We start from the raw sequence: 19,389 nt of genomic DNA, 5'->3' as shown, positions 1-19,389 counted from the left end.
CATACATATATGCAGACAGATGGACAGACAGAACTTGGCAACCCTACTTTATCGAAAAGTTTGGCAATTTTGATGTTTTACACACTCAGGACACTTCGACTTACGAAATGTGTGTTGTTTACAGTAACTTAAAATATTCATCTCGGATTAAGTAAGATACAGTGCATCGATGAGCTTAATTAAATGTTTAGCGATGAAGCTTCAGCAGGGATAAGTGTTAATCGACGGTATAGTGAATTCGACCGAGGCCGTAGATCACTTCAAGTCAAATTTGTGGTTTCGAAAACTATTGATGTCGTGTGAAATGTTAAAAAACTCGACAATGAAGCGTATTAACTTGAAAACAAACAGCAGTGGCTTGCGTGAGTGTTTTCAGATGCGCCGAATCCAATAAAAGTTGTTCTCGGAGGAATTGAATGTTTTACTGATACCACAAGCAGAGCAGCAAAAGTAGTTATTTCGACAATTGGTTCAAACGCTTGCAACAGTGTTAAGATCTCAATTGAGAATATTATAAAAAAACAATAAAGTGATATCGAAAAGACGACCCACATATAAGGTCTCCGACGTTGCCTTCTGTGTTCTACAAACTTTGTGGCATGTGTTCAGGTTATAAAAATGGTTAACAAAAAATAGTGCATGGATGAGTGATAGAGAAATCAACTTGAGTATCGAGTATTCTACCAGACTTATGGACATGGCTTGGGCGCAATTATTACGTTTGTTTGTTTTGTTTCCGACAGCGTGCAAATCTTCTTTTTAATTGCAATTAGCTGCGGTTCGAAAGTGAAAAGGCGCACAAATGTTTATGCCAAAGATAAGTTGTTCATATACAATGTTTATACCATAGAAGCCGCTCGCAGCTCAGCGCGCAGTGAGCGCACAGTTGCGGTGGATGCCACTTCAAAGGTAAATACCAAAAGCAAGGCAAAACAAATAAACATTGGCTATTCCCGCATCTGTAAGTGCCTATATAAGGTATGTATATACATATATATATATAGAAATTTCATATAATATTTTGTATATTTCTATGCATGTTGTATATAATGTGCTTAGACATACATACAAAGCTATGTAGTATTTTTTGCACTCAACAATTCACTTAAGAAAACATACCTCCATAGAACACCTTAATGGCTGCAAATATTACTAAACATTGTTATTAAGAAGAAGAAATACTACAATCGTATGTACTTTAAGTGAGCAAAATTTTCGGAATATAAGGTACACATGTATGTAAACGATATTGTAGGAGTACTGCCTAATGCTAATTTTTATGTTTAAACCAAATTTTTACGAGCACTTACTTTGAACTAATTTGGAATATTGAACAACAAATCATAGGTACCATAAGAATACCACTTTCATAGTTAGTTGAATATATCATATTTCTTTATTGTTTACCTTTCTGTACCGTTTTCTATCCAAATCGAAATCGATTTCTCGTGATGAAGGCATGAACTAAGTTCTTTATAAAATAGAAGAAATTAACTCGCTACTATGCAGATCAATAGGCGCGTGGAAATTTATTGGAGGCGTCAGCCATCACTCAATGTGCCTGTCTATTGAATATGCTCTGATATTTTGCAAGCAAAAAAAAAACAAAAATTTATTTTTTTGACACCAGTTTTAGCAGAAAAATTGTACAGATGCCGTATTTTTTAGAAATTGCGCTGTGCGTTCGCTTGATTTGGGGTGAAGGACCGCTAACGTTAGAAATATGCACAGAGCAATAAAGTAGAATTGAGATTAAATAGGGTGGTCCTGTGTAGGTTCAGGTAAATGTAAATATTTTGACAAGAAACTGTAATGATATGTTATTCGAAACTTTTCTTTTTCAGAAGTTTATTTCAAACATTTTTTTTTTTCAATTTCTGAAGTTTATTGTAATAAAAACATTACTTTTTTTCTTTTTCCGTTAATTAATTTATAATTATAATGACACCTGCATAAAGTAAAGAACGCAGCACCTCCCATCAACACAAACGCATTTTTACTTGCATATATCATAGAATTTTACTTATAGTTACGTTAACTATGTTTGCAGTCAGGCATACAGTTCTATTGCTCTTGAAATTGTAAACTTTAATCGCCTACGGGCATACGGGTGGTATGAGTAACCTTAATTTTAGCGAAATCTGGCAAGTGATAAAAGTGGAAGTTATCTGTTATAAACAATACAAATATTATACCAATTTTGTATTTTCATATTTTATATTAACTATGTATTCGATATAAATGTATATATATTATAGATATATATTGCTCATTAAACACATTCACAGAAATTGTCCCTTAGTGTCCTACTGCATAACTCATTAGTTCTCGCTGATGATTAAGCGCTTACTCACAATTTAATGATCTTAACATTTGCTTATGTTTTTTAATTATATTGCTTTATATAGCCATTGGATTCCCTGAATTAATTAAAAAAAAATAAATCCCATTTATAAAAATGACATTTATTGTAAATTAAAGGTTTTCCTTGAAATCAAGCGTATTTGTCATCAATATTTTTGTCCCTTTCGTAGTCAGTAAACCATTTTTAACGCAATGATGTATGCAGTAAGCAATTGCGTTTCAAAATTTTATTACCTAAATGATTGCAAAAATCACAGCGTCAAAAATGCTAAATTCTTTGTCACTTGAAACCGCATAGAAATTATTTAATATTAATAAATAAACCGATGAGCAGCTTATCGCTTATTATTAGTGGAAAACATCATTAAAATTTTATGTTTTTTGAATTTGCAAGTAAATACAGTTCTCCATAACTCAAACTCTTGAATTGCCAACCGAAGTTAAATTTTATACAAATTCCATTCTATGAATCGATCATTTAAACTTAGAAGTCGCCGCGCGTATTTATCGCTTCAAATCTTACTATTACAGATTATATTGACAGTGGACTATGAGATTTGCGCAGCCGGATTTATAACAGATGATATTGTAATATTTCAGACCCAACGAATATGACTTATAGCGCCATGGAAAACGATGAAGATTCTAAAGAAACAATTATTCGAGTTAAGGAAGTTCAGCTCTATTCATAAAAATAAAAAATGGTGCTGTGTCAACCAAAATATATAAATAACAATTGGTGTGTCCTACGTGAGGAAGCGTTTAGTAAGCATACTTGTATATATGTTATGCCGTAAGACACTTCTTTTGAAGTTGGAATACAGAATTTGGATTCGAACATAAACTCCGCACTACAATTACTTATACGCCATGAGGAACCTTTCTGCAGCCACCAAAGCGAAACATGTAACACCCAAATAACTGTGCTAACTTACAGACAGAGAAGGTCGTATGCAAAGCACCTGTGATTTATGCGCACACATCAAAAGCCAAAAGACCGCAAAGGTGGCAGCTTTGGTTTAAAAAACGTCTGCGATGAATATATTTAGCACAAAGCTCATAAATATGCATCATATATTTTTTTGAATGTAAATGAGTGACTGGTGAACATGTACATATGTATGTACGTATTTATAAATGCTGCTGGCTAAAAGAGACATATCTTATCGCTTATGAATACTTAAGTATTGAAAAACGTAAGGAGAGATACAACAACAATTGAGTATACTCGTACGCGTATATAATATATGGCTAAGTGTGGTAAGCGTGGCACTTGTCGTACGAAAAAACTCAAAACTCAGGGGCGAAATTCGTAAAAAACTGATTTCTTTTGTCTTACCAAAAAGTGTGACCGTTTGTAGTAGTTTATTATGGTTGCTGGTTGAGACCAAACTCGTTCTGGCAGCAAATCATTCAGGCTGTATGATTGCTTGCTAGTTTACTCTTTAACGCCACACTATTTTTCGTTTTTGATTGCCATTATTTTACATTTTTTAATATACTTTCCATATTTTATATTTTGCTTGCCTATCTGTGTCGTTCCTTGGCCTTTGAAAACCGCTGCCAGCAACAACGGCACATCTTCAAAGAATCGTGCACGAACTGCTGATAACCGAGTTCAATACAAACTTAAACAAAAAAAATAAATAAATAAAAACACAACAAAGAAATTAAGAAGAAACAAATGAAATAAAAACTAAAACCAACAACAAAATTACAATAAAACCTGTGGCCGACAAAGTATTAAAATAACAACAACACGCATAATAAGATACTTAAACCTTTTGTTAATGAATTGCACGCTAATTTATTGAGTGTCATTCATGTTGTTCGGCTGCTGCGAGCGTGTCTGCTGATCTTCACAGTGCCACTCCTCTTTGTTGCCGTGGCTTTTCGTGTTGTTTGCCACCAACAACTGGATTCATGCTACTAACATTACTATGTTACTGCCTAATTATCACTGTTATTATTATTTAATACACACACATTATGTCATTAACAATGTTATTATGTTAAATTGTTACTGCGTGTGTATGTGTATGAATCCATTGTTGCTGGTTGTTCGATTATTGTAATGTCGCTTAAAAGCGCGTTTGCTAATTTCTTACAAACAACTTATTAATAAAAAACATTTAAAACATTTTTTTCAATAATAATAAAGAATTTATGGCAATGAATTTGACGGCTAGTATAGCGTATGCAACGAAAACTAAACAAAATCAGTCTATCGATAATGTACAGTGTAGCTTGGCGGCAAAATCAGCTGATAAAAGGTATATACTTGTACCATTTAGGAGACTGCAGATGAAAGTTGGCTATAATGACGCCCAAATCACTTTTGTCAAAAAGTGAAGATTAATTAACTTGTGTTCCCCGATTGAGCGTCATAGGTGATACTAGATGGTATTACGTTGGCTCAGTAACACTATAGGTCGATAAAGAGGAGAAACCCAAAGCTTTGATGCATCCTAAATACAAGTATGTGACTTACATTATATATTTTACCCAGTGAATAGGTACGTGGCTATAAAACCTTAGCCAAATAAAGCTCACAAGCACAGCTTGTCTCCATAATTACTCCAGTCGAATTTTAGATTGGCTAATGTGTAACAAATTTCATCTCCTCGCATCTTTGTCTTACTTAGCATCTGACACTTTTATGATATTTTAATTTGAATAACTCGCAAACTTCTTATGCAAATTCAATTAAATAACTTTTTCGAGATTTAATTCATTTTGACAAGTTTTAAAGATCAAAGTCTCCGAAGTGTGCTGTAAGTATCTAAATATAGAAGATTCTAAAGTGATACTTCTGGGCGAGGTTCGGTGAATTTTTATTAAATTGCTTTTAAAATCATAATAACCCCAGGTGGTGATTTGTAAACTATTGTGCTTGAACTGGTTTTAAAATTTTACAGCTGTGTAAACTAAAATATTTTTGGGAAGGGTAATTTTTAAAATATTTTATATTTGCAATATATTTTCTCATAAACATAGATGTAACTACCTTATTCACTCAAATAACCGGTATTTTTTTACGTGGTGTCGCCCTACGAAAGACTGACTTGTCAGTTTGATCAGAACTACTATACCTTTCAAGTCTTATGCTCTTCAATCACGTATTTCCTGACCCGTGCGATATTTCACAGAGAAAATTTATAGCTATTGTGTTGAAATTTAAGCTATTCGTATTGCTATGCGTTATTTGATAAAGACACAGGAGGTGAGAACATCCAGGCATATTACTAATCCTAATTCACCACAACAAAGTAGATTCTTATCAATTTTCTGTAGATGTTTGAGCGAAATCCCATGCATACTTTGAGCTTCTGATCCAGCCATAGACCAGCTCTGTAGTAAAACTATATATGATAACTTGGGGCTGTTACTTGGCCGCCTCTTTGCCATGGCTACCAGCTTTTGTTTTTGCAGCGGCCTTATTTTCTTTCTTTTTTCAAGAATAAATACAATTATTTTAAACCCACAGTAATAAAAAATCAGGAAAATATTTTTGGGTGTTAAAAACCGCATAAAAGTTAATTAATTACTTTCTCGCAGTGAAACGTGCGTACAGCATATACATACAGACATATATACGATATCGTACATGGATTTAAACAAACAGATTGCATAACCGTAACTGCTTTGAGATGTGTGTATTTTGTATATGCAAGCAATTTTGTTGTATTCGCCAAATTACCATTAAAAATATGCGAAAAAGTGCTTTTGTACAATTTCTTTAAAACTCTCTGTTGTGTCTTATACTTTTATTCTTTTCTTGGCATTTGTTCTTTTGCCATAAATCTACTTAAATGAAAATTAATCTCACGTTGATTTGTTTCAGGCCAAAATATTTTTTTGTCTACACTTTCTTAAAAATGAGCTAAAGTCATCAATCTCATTCTTTAATAAAAAAACGATGCCACTTTTTCTTTAAAATATTTCTTTTTGAATTTGTTTGCATTTTTTGTGGTCATTTAAAAAGTGTTTCTTGCAAATAATTTATTTTCGAAAATTTACACTTTTCACTTCATTACCACTCAAAATGATGGCTGGCAAATAAAAATTCCTACACCTAAAGTGGATTAGTCAATTAAATTTATGTGCTTGAACTGATATCCAAATCTGAAAAATTGCCTTTAGTCAGCTGTGAAGAAGTGGCGTTAGAATCCCCGGTGAGCCATAAAAAAATAATGCGAAATGTACAAGAGGTGAGTCACTCTTTTAAAAAGTTCTGGTGTATCTCGAGGATCACAGTCAGAGACTTGTAGAAAGAGGTAAAGGCAAAACTTCCCATTCCACGCGCGACAAAGGCGTCACTCCCAAAAAGTAAAAAAATAAAATAAATAGAAAGACAATAATACGAGTAAAACTAAATATGAATTCTTTCGGCTGAAAACTTTACTTGGAATTTCTGCGATACGTGAGACGTTAATGTAAATAATTTATTATTATAATTTATCCACATTTCACCAAGCCACCCCCTGCATAAAAGGTCTACGAGACCACTAATTTGTATAAAAGATTTATATTCAGACCCTTCGGGAATAAAATATATGCCCGCCATATAAATATATGTAGGGTGTCCGAAAATAGCACAAGACTTAAATTTGCACAATTTCCATTAATCTCTTCACAGTTGACGAAGTTATAACCCGACCATATTTTGTGTGCAATTTTCGAACTGCGCCCGCCAAACTTTCATTATTTTTGATATTTTATTAAATAAAGAATACGTTATGCTATCACGTAACGCTCAATTTTGACTAAGTCTAACTGTCAGCTGTCGATTTGTACCTCTTTCGGGATGTCAACATTTATATTATATATTATATATAAATGACGGCAAATGTAAGCCTTGCTTTAATTCGGGACACCCTTAATAGCCTCCAAAAGTGCTTGTGCTTCAAGTAAACCGTAAGTTGACAGATGTAAATTTGTACAAGTCTACATCTTTTTACGTACGTTTTGCATACCAGATGACAGCAGACGTCAACGCCGAAGCCAAAGACGTAAGCAAAAGAGTACACACACCGACGGTATAACAACAATTCTGACAACATTTTCAAAAAACGAAAAAGAAATTAAACAAAGAAAATGTATGTAAAACACAAAAGGGCAACTAAACGAAAGTGAGGATCACAATGAGTAAGCGACTGCTTGAATGGCTGACGGATTTGTTGGGTGTAACTGTGGTCATGCGGCTGTTTTTTTTTTTATTTCTCTTTTGTTCATTTTTTCTTTTTTGACAGAACTCTCAGACTGCCAGTAAGGCGCACTGAATTATAGTTCAACAACTGACGCAAAGGCTGTCAGCCAGAATTTTGACAGAATATGCAAATATGAACATAACCCAACATTAATTTTGAGAAGTTGCTGAGCTAGTTTAAGACCGTATAACCATTTACAAAGTTGAATATTTACAATTATGAGTTTCTACTCTTGAAACTTATTGTAAGGGGTATAAATACTTGCTGAACAATTCTGCAGTAGAGGTATATTTCTATCAGGTACACAGAGGTTAACATTATACGATCATATCGATCCAAATTTAGTACATGTAATAGAATTATTAGTATCTACCTAAGAAATGGGGCAGTTCATTTAGTAAAATTAATTTTTTGATCATTGCAATTAGAAAACTATTTCATTTAATATTACTATTTTATCTATGACCCTTAAGTGCGCTTTATTATTACATTACTTATTTATTTATTGTTGTGTTTTAACTAACAAGAACCAATCATTAAAAAAGGACTCAATCTATAAGTTCTCCATTTAGAATTCAAATATTTAAAATAATATTTCGATTCATTTACACTTTCTTAAAATGGCACATAGCACTTGTAAATGAATCTGAAAATAATCAGAAACAGAATAACGCCCGAAAGTTGCAAAAAATATGAATAAATACAGAAATTTGGTAAAGAGATAAGAGTGTGTGGACTGTATGAGAGTACAAGTTGACATAAGTCTAAATTTGCTTGTTTACGCCATTAGATTAATTACAGAGCTTCAAGTGGATTGCGGATTGTCAAACATGTATGCCAAAGCTTGGCTGAATACCCAAGAGATGTTTAATCATTAGCGGAATACAAGCAGGCACATACATATGTATGTATATGGGAGATACGTATACGACAGGGTGTGCCGCCAGGCGGACGTGGCTGCGCAACAATGACCGACACCGTCGGCGACAGTAGAATTCGCGCTTGCAACGTGCTTAGCATAAGATAAATATTAATTCAACATATACTTGCACATACATACTTACATGTACTTAATGATATGACTGAGCTTGCTGGAAATTATAATAAATTGAAAAATTATTCCTGCTTATTTAATGTATTCATTTTAACCATAAACGTTTGGTAATAAAATTAGCAAATTTTGTTGTCATCAGACTTAAATGTTTGGCAAAATGCTTTACGTTTTTTGTTACTTAGCGGAAAATAGAAGAAGGGAGTGAATGTTTGCCGTTTTGAGTCGTTTAATAAAACTTCTTGTTCAAGAATGTTAGTTTTTTTCGGTTATTTTTAAAAAATTATTTAATTATTCGTCACACGTTCTAAGCACATTTTTTATACCAAACAGTACTTGGCTCTGCTATAAAAAATTTTATGATTGTTCTCAATCATCAATTTCCAGCTGAGCTAAAACAACAAACATTTACTTGAGTACTAACTACCAGCAGAAAAGTCCAAGGAAATAAAGGCAGCAACTCCTCATCAACGCATTATGATTTATGAATTTGAAGACAAGCACGCTTTTGGAAATATAATCAACAACAGCACTTCCTCAACGCTTTTTGTGCAAATAAAATATGTAATATATATAATAAAATAAATTTTTACTTGCTTTTCAGAAAAAGAGAACAAAAAATTGAAACCAAATGTTTGGATGCAACTAAGTATTAACAAAAAATAAATTATACATAATATAAAGTGCAAATAACATCAATTTCAAGGTAAAAAAAAACAACTAATAGCACGGTGTGGTTGACTTGATAAATGTTTGAAAGAAATATGAAGAAATAATCATGAACAATTCGGAAATAGAGTAGTTAAACCTTTTAATCGGCATACGAAAAGAAATAATTGATGAGATAAGTATTATGCAATGAAAGCTGAGGCTTGATCTTCAGTCAAACAGTATTTTAGTTTGAAGGAAAGATACTTCAAACTTAATCGTCAAGTTTCTCATAATTCCAATTTCCATAAAATCTGACTCTAACCAAATTGAATAACACCCATTCCAAACCAGTCGGTTGAAATAACACAAAACATATTTCTTAATTACACTTATACGGAAACATAACCCCTAATTTGATATGAGAATTTATGTGTCTGTACTTATTTAGTTTTTTTTTTTGCGGAAATCTCGAAATAATAAATTCAAAGTGCACATATAAATTCTTCAAAGCAACATTCATGAATGTTTTTATGGCGAAAAATCATTAGTGGCGACTTACATTTAATTAAGTGCCGAATAAAGTGATACAAACAAGCGCATGCGCAGCAAACTGTCGTCGACGTGGACACAGATGGCAACCACTTGGGCAACGCCAACGCTGATGAGCGATCAAATGTTGTCTTCCTAGTTAAGTCTAAAAATGAATTAACGTCGATTAATCTCAACGATAGTGAGTGGATTAAGTCGACACCCACACGGAAAGACAACGGAATAAAATTTATTAATACTTGTAAGTTATGTGACTTAATATTAGGACAAAATCTTAAAAATAACAATTTTATTTCCATATATTTTATAACAACGATAAATGTACTAAAAAGTTGCAACATTGCTATTAAGAAGTGTGGCACTCGGATTTTTCTTCAAGTTTGCTTTAACAAATGTTTCATAAAAATCTTAGGTTTTTTAAGTGTACAAAATTCTCATCGAATATTCAAAGCTCCGACCAATTTCAATATTTGCTACAATTACCAGCAGCACAAACAACAACAGTAAACATATGCATGCTGAAACATTTAATAACAATAACAACCACAACAGTAACGCTATAATCATACACAGCGAGTACGAGTATGCATGCTATTTCGTATATTTTGCATAATGAAAGCCTTTTAAATAAAGTAACAGTTAAGTCAACAACAACGAAAAAGTACAACAACAATAACAATGACAACCGACAAGTATGCAAAAATAATGCAAAATCAACACACAAAATTAAAAGCAAAACAAAAACTTAGAAACACATTAAGGCATGCAAATAAACTGTGTGTGTGTATGTGTGTGTGTATATATATATATGTATATACCGGCAATAACATTTGCCAAACTAACTAACCTAACAAACAGGGAAAATAAAGCAACAGACAGCAATTGTAATGCTAATCGCTCCCCAAGCGGCGGCGACAGCAGCAACCACAACAACTACAACAATTGAAAATAAACAGCAAATTTGAGCCATGTGCACTCTTTTGCTTCAACATTGTTTTTTCAAATTTTTTAAGGTTGATTAATCGATACCAACAACAATTTTGGTGATTCGTAAAAATATAATAAAATAATTACTTTATCTAACTTTATCAATTGGTTATATCGGAGTATCACACAAGTATAGGATGGGCCATATAAAATTAATAATTAAATGTCGAAGATAGGGCGTAAAAGATCGAGTGTAGCGTTTGCTGTATGGCACGTAGCGCCGTCCTGCTGGAACCAAATGTTGTCCAAGTCTTCCTCTTCAAATTGCTTGAAGAAAAATTCGATTAAAATTGCGCGATATCGCTCACCATTGATGGTTACGGTTCCTTCTTCATTTTCGAAGAAAAATGGGCCGATGATTCCACCAGACCAAAATCCGCACCATACTCGTACAGTGACTCGCACTGGGTGCATTGGCTTCTCGACAATTACGTGCGGGTTTTCTGTGCCCCAAATGCGACAATTCTGCTTGTTAACGTAACAACCGAGATGGAAATGAGCCTCGTTCGAAAAGATGATTTTTCGGTAAAATTGACCAGCCTCGGTCAAACGATCTTCTGCCCAATCTGCGAACTGTAGAATAGTAAATAGCGACCCATTTCGTAAATTTTAGACTTTTTCTTGAATATCTGTCACTTTCCGAATGGTATTTGACGTTTCCAATGTCGAAATATAGATAATTCAAATTTTAAACGTTAGATGGCCCACCCGTTATTGTGGTCCCGATCAGAGGCTACCTTAATTCCTTAATTATTTATAATTATAGCTGCAACCATGAGTTTGAATCGATGTAGTGTTGAGCTTGTGATGTGAAAATCTTATTTTTATATACACATGTATATAAATATACTATATATATATGTATATATATATTTATCTGTACATATATATCGTATAGTCGGTTTTTTCGGTGCTCTCAACGGGTTAGAGGTATCAGTGTCCTCACACTTGGGGTCAATTCGTCACGCCATACACGCGAGCTACACTGCCGCAGTCGGCTTTATATGTTCATGCTCGTGCATATGCACACTTGCACAGACGTTCCTCTATTCAAACATGAAACGCTCTATAATTCATTTATTTCGCGCGCACTCAAGCATTTTCAGATTTATGGGTATTTCGTTATAGCAACGTGCATAAAATGAAAATAAAAGCGAAAAGCAGTTGAAAAACAAAAAAACATTTCAGAACAAACAAATTAAATAAGGAAGTCTACATTGAGCGCAACCGACTCTTTTCAAACCCAACGCACATTATAACAATTTTTATGATCATGAAATATATTTTGTTTTTGAGTGTTTTGAAGGCGTTGAGCTTGCCTCTTTTGACAGTGTTATTCATGCTATTTGTCAACTTTATATAAAGAGTAACCTTTCCTAATCACCTTTTCTTAGAGAGTGGAACCCGAAAAACAATGTAAGTAAATACAGCCGAAGTACATGTGGTTGCACCCATAAAATGGGTATATTTCCGATTTCTCTGTTGGTTCCTTTCATGTATAAATCGGAACCAAGTGCTATAAAGATGGTGGTGAGTGGTTTATGGGTATAAAAAGTGCAAAAACCAATCGAATCAAATTAAATGGATTTTACCCAATACGACAGATGTGTCCGAAGACGATAAAAACAACAATAAAAGCACAAAAGCAATAAGGATAACATGAGTAGATGGGCCAAAAAAATATATATATGTATGTATATATGTATATTAGGGTGATTCAAAAAAATTTTTTTTTTCAATTGGTACTCGCAAAAATAGGTTCCTAGACACCTCTAAGAAAGCCTCTCCAAATATGAGATTTTAATTGTAACGGGAAGGTCCTCCGCCTAACGGTTTTCTATTTTTTCTTATTATCAGATAGAAAAATTTATATCTTGCTTCCAACTACATACTTGAAAAAATATCTTGTTAATTAGGTTTTGTAGGAAATTGAATGCTCTAAAATATGGTCTCTTATGATTTTTTCGTAAACCCAACCGTTTAAAAGATAATAACGGTTGAAATTTGACTATTGTTGGAAAAATTCTTTATTTCTTAATAATTTTATAACTTTTTTTTTTTTGAATCACCCTAATGTATATATATACATAGTATGTGAAGCAAATGCAAGTTACACTGATGTTTCGATGTGCCAAGGTAGATTAATCGAGATCTCACGGTACTCGCTAATCGGTACAAATTAAAGTTTCAACTTAATTACCCGACTCTTTGAAAAATATTCAGATATTTAAAGCACAGATAAAGAGATAAGGTTTTTATTAAAAAAAAAAAAAAACTTAAAAGGACTACCTTACCTGTTTTTCAACCAGTGGACGCGTGTAGATGAACTCCTTGCGCGGTGAATACAACTCAGGCGGATAGCCTTTAAAGGAATACCGCAAAACACTTTCATCAGCGGACTCACCCGTGGTGAGCGTCTCTATGGTACAACCTCCCGTAGTGCCATAGTCTGTGAATGCAACAGATTGGTACAACGGTTCTCCGATGCTGTACGCAGGACAGGTTGAGGTGGTTGACGAGCATATGGACGCATTGGAGGCGCTGAGCTTCAAAGAGCTCGAATTTTGCTGCGCGCTGTAGCGCTGTTGCAGCTTTTGTTGCTGTTGTTGTTGATTTTGTTGACGCTGTTGTCGCAACAACTTTAATGTTGCGTGCGAATTACACCGTTGGCTGCGATTCAACTGATGCACATGACTATCATAGGAGGCAAACGAAGTAGTGTAGTCGAGCTTCGAACGAGTCACTTCGGCACTGCTATTCAATACCTCTGCATCGGCGCTATCCAAGTCATAGTCAGCATAGTCAGTGTCATTATCATCGTAAAAGCCGCCCTCAACCGTTTCGCACATGCACTGCGCGTTGTTGTTGTTGTACGTTGCATTATTGCAGGCGTTGGCAGTTCCAACGCTTTCGGCAGTATTCACTTTCCCATCACCGGTGTCTGTATCAGCTGTTGCAGCTGCGAGCAAACGCTCACACTCTGCAGCAACTGCTGCGATAGCAGCGACATCGCCATCAGCGTCATGCCAATCACTGGTGCTTTGCTTGTACGGCACATCTCCAGTCGCCATGCAGGCTGGCAACGCCTCCTCGGTGACACTCTGCGCCGGGTGAACGGGCGCTGGTGGAGTCTCTGCTGCAGCAGCAGTGCTCCGTTCGGGCGTTGTTGTTATTGCGGTCGCGCCACTCCCATTATTATTAATTTCACTATCGTTATTATTATTATTATTATTGTTGTTGTTGTTGTTAGCAGTCATCATGCCCATTTTCGGCGAACACTCAATTGAGTCAACTATAGCGGCTTGCGAATTTTAGCTTCCTACATACAGTAAGTAAATGCTTTGAATTAAATTTATTTAAATTTAATTTTATTTCTCACTAGCAAAACTCCAAGCTTTGCGCTAAATGCGAAATTCGGAGGAAAGGTAATGCAAAAAATTGCTTAAATTTAAAACACAATGAATATTCAAAACAAAAAAAAACAACAAAGCGCTTGAATAGCATAGACGGTTAATTGAATTCGGTCGGTCGCGCACGCCGTTACGGCGCTTTGGTTGCGGAGCGCGGGGCGCTGTTGGTACGCTCTTCGCCGCTTTGCGTTTATTTGCCTTCCCAAATGTCACGTTTCAGCGAAATTATAGCTTTAGTTGTTGTTGTACATTACAGCTTTATATTCGTTTTTTCGCTGTTAGCTAACTTTTCAGCATTGCCGCTTGCCGCTTGCCGCTTGGCTCTTTGCGAATTTTCATTTTTGGTTTATCTGCCGTTCTACTCATTGCCGCGTTTGCTGTGCCAGCAGATTTTTTACCTAGCCTTTTTGCAATGACCACACACACACAACGCGTAGAAACTCACGCCACCGATACACTCTGTGCCCAACATAAATGCTACCTCAACGCAAGGCGTAGCCCCTCTTAGCACCGTTATCACACGCGCTCCAACTTCAGGGCTCCTGAAAGGCCCAACAATTGAATATTTGCACATGTGGTTGTAAGGCGGCTTGATTGAGTGATTGTTTGTTGCCACTTTGTGAGTGTTTCGCTAACTGTTGCGAGTCATTGCCGTGTGACTGCGGGTTGAATTTGCAAACACACAACCGGCAATATCGGTGGCGATAAGCGAGTCACAGCAGCAGTTGCTGTTCGCCAAACCTAATATTTGTATGCTTTTAATGTTTTTGCACGCGTTTGACTTGATTACAGATACCGGCTCGTCCGTAGTTATCACACTATCGCTAGCTGCAGATCGTTTTTGGGATGACGCACGTAGTGTATTTGCATGCTAACACGTACGCGCGCTTGTGTGTGTGTGTGTGTGTGTGTTTTAGAATCTGCGCTCCTCAACGCTGGTCGTCATTATCATAGCTTACAGTTAGTTGGCGGGCTTTTCATTTTGTTTATTTATATTTTATCATCAGCTTTTCATATTTCTCAGCTGTTCGTTCGCTAGTTTGCTGCCCACACTTCGCTTAGTATTTTCATATTTTTGCATTTTCTATTCACTTTTTATTCTTTTCAGTTTAGCTCATTGTAGTTAATGTTTGTTTAATACTTAAACGTTTTTGTTCTGCGACAATGACTTTGAATCAACATAATTTGCAATGTTTAATCTACTGATAATAACGTTGAACTTGCTGCATGCGCACTCGACTTCGAATAGATAGTGAGATTGGCCCTATTACTCGTACAACTTGGTTAGGCGAATATGTAATTTCCATACATACTTTTACATAGAAATTTATGTACTTTTGATTCTTACATTTGATCATGTGCTTGGCTGAGTTCCCCATCAATTTAACCTAGACCTTAGATCTACGAGTTTCCGATTAAATAATCTAATGGCAAATCAACGTCGCTAGAGATCTAGCCAGGTCGCGCTACAAACCACAGTTGTTTTTTTTAGCAGCAGTGTTCAACGTTAAACAGCTAACATGGATGATTATCAAGGACAATCCCTAATCTAGGCATATACTATGTTCCAAAGTAAAATTTGTAGTGAAAGTTCTGCATGCAATATAATGTACTGTTATATAGATAATATTATACAAGTATAATAAAAGTTGAGATTTGAAGAACGTTTTTAAGAACTGCATAAGAAAACGCTCAAAATCAAAGTGATGGTTTACCACCGATTACATTAACTTTAATCAACTGTAATATTGGTGAACATGTTGAAACATATCTAAAGTTGAAGCGGTCGTATTTTGTAGGCAACATTAAAACCTTTTTGAAATAAAATAAATAATTTAAATATTTCTGTAATTCATTAACACATTACCATTCATTAGCCCTAGTTCCAATCTCACTAGTTGGGATATATATTCTTGCGGAATGTAAATCTCGACAAAAATATGCCAATTTCTTTTACTGTTGGGGAAAATTGACCATCGAAGAAGAAAACATGCAACCTCAAGCACATAACCAGACACAACAACTCGTAAGCCAACAACAACACTGTTACAACCTCAAATTTAACAATCGAAATAAAGTCTGCATCAGCAAATTTTTACGCTTAATACTTATAATTGTTTTTAAAACGAAAATCACTTAAAACAAAAGTCAGAACTAATTTCAGTACACATCATTCTATTTCGAAGTTTTACAAATATATATTATATTTTATTATCTCGATTTTTGTTTATACAATAATATATTAGAATATATCCGTTAAGATGATTTGAGACAATTTGAGTTTTGATGCACAAAATGGACACATTCATGATTTTTTTAACCTCAAATCCTTATAGTTCATATCTGAGATTTACAAAAAATTTGTTTATCCCTGGTAGGGATCCCGAGGGTTGAAACTTATTTTTAACAAATATTTCCTTGCTAAAACTCAAAGGAAAACACAGTTTAACACAAAATATGTGCACACGAGTCTTGAATGTTAAATTATTTACAGGCAATTAAAACGAAACATGAAGTCAAATAATAAAAATATACGAGTATTCACGAAGGATTTTGAGCTTATTAAACCTTATTTTTTTTTTTGCACATAGTTCTATGAAGCAAAATTGACTTGTCGCTATGATTAATGTTTTTTAATTTTTTAACATTCCTTTAAGATTTTAGTTTCCTTGGCATACTCTGTTAAGCATTTTAGTATTTCAATGAAATTAATTCACGCAGATATAATGTAGATCTGTAATATATTTATTTTGATATTTCATTGAAATTTTATCAGGTTCAGAACACTGTGCAGCAAAAAAAGCAAGTAACAAGCAATTCGGTACGCAAGAGCAAAGCGGTCGGCAACAGCTTGAAAAATATGCTACACACTCTAGCCAGAAAACATTTTCAATACAAATGATATTTTTTTTATTTTAAGACGACAGCCTTAGTTATTGCACTTTATTTTTCCAAAACAAATATTTAATTCAAATGTTTTCTTTTTCTTTCGTTTTACACTTCCAGCGCTCGATACACTCGTATTTAATACTTTTCACAACAAACACTGTTTTATTATTTCGCTGCCACACACATTTCTCAGAGAATAATTTTATAATATCGTTGTATAACAAATCGTGATTTCTGTGCGCTTTCGTTTGAACTCAACTTCCAATTCGCAAATCCAACAGGAAGCGATTGACAGTCGAACGCATAGAATACGTTATTTTCTTTTTTTTTTTGCGTACGTACAAACACACTATCACACACACATGTATATTTATTTCCGATGATAAAAACAACTTCGAAATTATTATGAAATGGAACAACTGTTTCGATATTGAAAATATAAATTTGCTAAATATATAATTAATTGAAATAGAAGCGAAAAAACGTTGAGGACGCACTCGTTACCGCCACAGCGAACGCTAACCATCTAAAACCAGTACACCGTAGTCTCTGAGGCGCGCCGCGCAAAAAAGTCAACTTTTAAAACTCTCTGGCAGACAGACAACAGACACACAACGTTGTCGTCGCCAAAGCAGCGCCGGCCGTGCCGCGCCGCGCCACTAGGCAAGCTAAACGACCGCGCGCGTACCAGCCGCTCACTCTCATCAGCATTGTCGCTGCAGCGCCGTCCACAGCAGCCATGCGGTTGACTTCTATGTAATTTACTATGCTTCTCAGCAACTAACAAAAGCAACAGCAATAAAGGCAATGGTAGGCGTATGTTCATACATACATACATACTATAGCGTTCACCAAAGTCAAGCAAAGAGCCAAAGAGCCAGTGCCGAGTGATCCAAACGAACATCCAAATTTTCGAAATATTATTTCTCGCTGCTGTTTTGCTGGCCTATTTGGTTTGGCATAAACTCAGCCAAAGTTCTTTAGGACGCATACGCTTCTGCCGGCCAGCGCTTGCTTAGCTAAATTTTCTGGCCACGGGACCCGTCACAACGCTGTGGCCTTTAATGTTCACATTCTATGATGCTCATGTATGCGTGTAGGCAAATGTTTTGTACTCGTGCAATGCCATGGGGGGTATGTCGTGGGATTCCAATTTCATTTTTATCATTTTATACCCGCGCACAGCACTATTCTGTCAAAGAGTCTTAAGTACACGAAATAATAGGATTTCGTAAGGTCCGGTCCGGTCCGGTCCATTCGTCTGAATAATTCAGATGCAACATTAACTACTGAGGAAGAAATAAGAATACTGAGATCTTTCATGCTATGACATAAACAATTCCCCTATTACAGTTAGCGGTATTTTAATATCTTTTCTTACAATTTCAGTTCAGAGAGAAAATGTTTAGCGATTGTAATAAAGTGACTTGGGCTTGGCTCTGTCATAGACCTCTCAGCCGTCGATAGTGGGGAATATATAGTACATAGATCTGATATTTCATATTACAAAATATATTTATAAAGATCGCGCGTTTTCGTTCGATCTTAACCTTCCTTATTTTCTGTTCAAAATCATACGATTTATGTGTTGGTGTTATTTTGTCGATTAGTCAAGAAAGTTCGCCGAATTTTTCATATGAAAATTAATGCGAGCATTATTTTGCTTCTGCAAGCTTTGCTGGCACCAGATTTCTTAACCCTTAACTAGTTGTTCATTAAACGATATGTGGCCTTTCCAAGGTCATTCAAACTTATAAGTGAAAATAAATAAATGCATAGGTCAAGTCGAAAAGGTGCGATCTGTCAATGTATTTATTTCAAAACATAAATTATGTAGTTTTAAACTTTCACCCCTCCACCATAACACTGGAAAATCGGTAATTCACTAAAGTCCAAATAATGCTTATTTATACTATACTATATTTCTAAACCTGTCTTCGTTAGACATTCGCTCTACCGATCCATTGTGGCTCTTCACAGCCAACAAATAAAGGAGAATAATCAATCGAATAACTGCGATCAATTTATGTAAAATATAGAATCAGAATATAAATTGTCTGACGCCAGTTCAAAGGCAATTAGTCAAATTTTACCTCACGAGAGTATCACACCTGTATGTCAGTAAGGTTAAAACTGCCTAAGCCAGCATTTCTCGACTTTTACAAGTTTAGTAAGACAAAATATTTCACCTAGCCAACGACTAACAGTATGCTCATAAAATACATAATAAGTACGTAAATCAGTTCCAAGCCCACGTTCTTTGCGTACTGGCAAGTCA

General features: G+C 35.0%; 1 protein-coding gene across 2 annotated transcripts in view; it reads right to left on the bottom strand.

Annotated features, from left to right (window-relative positions):
* Window positions 1–17,740, bottom strand: part of LOC105229576 (A disintegrin and metalloproteinase with thrombospondin motifs 9) — an 81,977-nt gene extending 64,237 nt beyond the window's left edge. Inside the window, exons 1-2 of one of the 2 annotated variants that reach the window (XM_019991535.3) lie at window positions 17,609–17,740; window positions 13,107–14,131 (exon numbers count right to left, since the gene is read on the bottom strand). In XM_019991535.3, coding sequence (XP_019847094.2) covers window positions 13,107–14,078 — 972 coding nt within the window. In that variant the 5' untranslated portion in view covers window positions 14,079–14,131; window positions 17,609–17,740. Of the gene's footprint in view, window positions 1–13,106; window positions 14,132–17,453 lie in introns of both variants that reach the window. The other variant, XM_049448643.1, reaches the window with a different exon arrangement.
* Window positions 17,741–19,389: the final 1,649 nt, after the last annotated feature.

The sequence above is a fragment of the Bactrocera dorsalis genome, chromosome 2 (genome assembly GCF_023373825.1).
Source record: "Bactrocera dorsalis isolate Fly_Bdor chromosome 2, ASM2337382v1, whole genome shotgun sequence".
NCBI lineage: Eukaryota > Metazoa > Arthropoda > Insecta > Diptera > Tephritidae > Bactrocera > Bactrocera dorsalis.
This window is presented reverse-complemented; position numbering and strand designations above follow the sequence as displayed.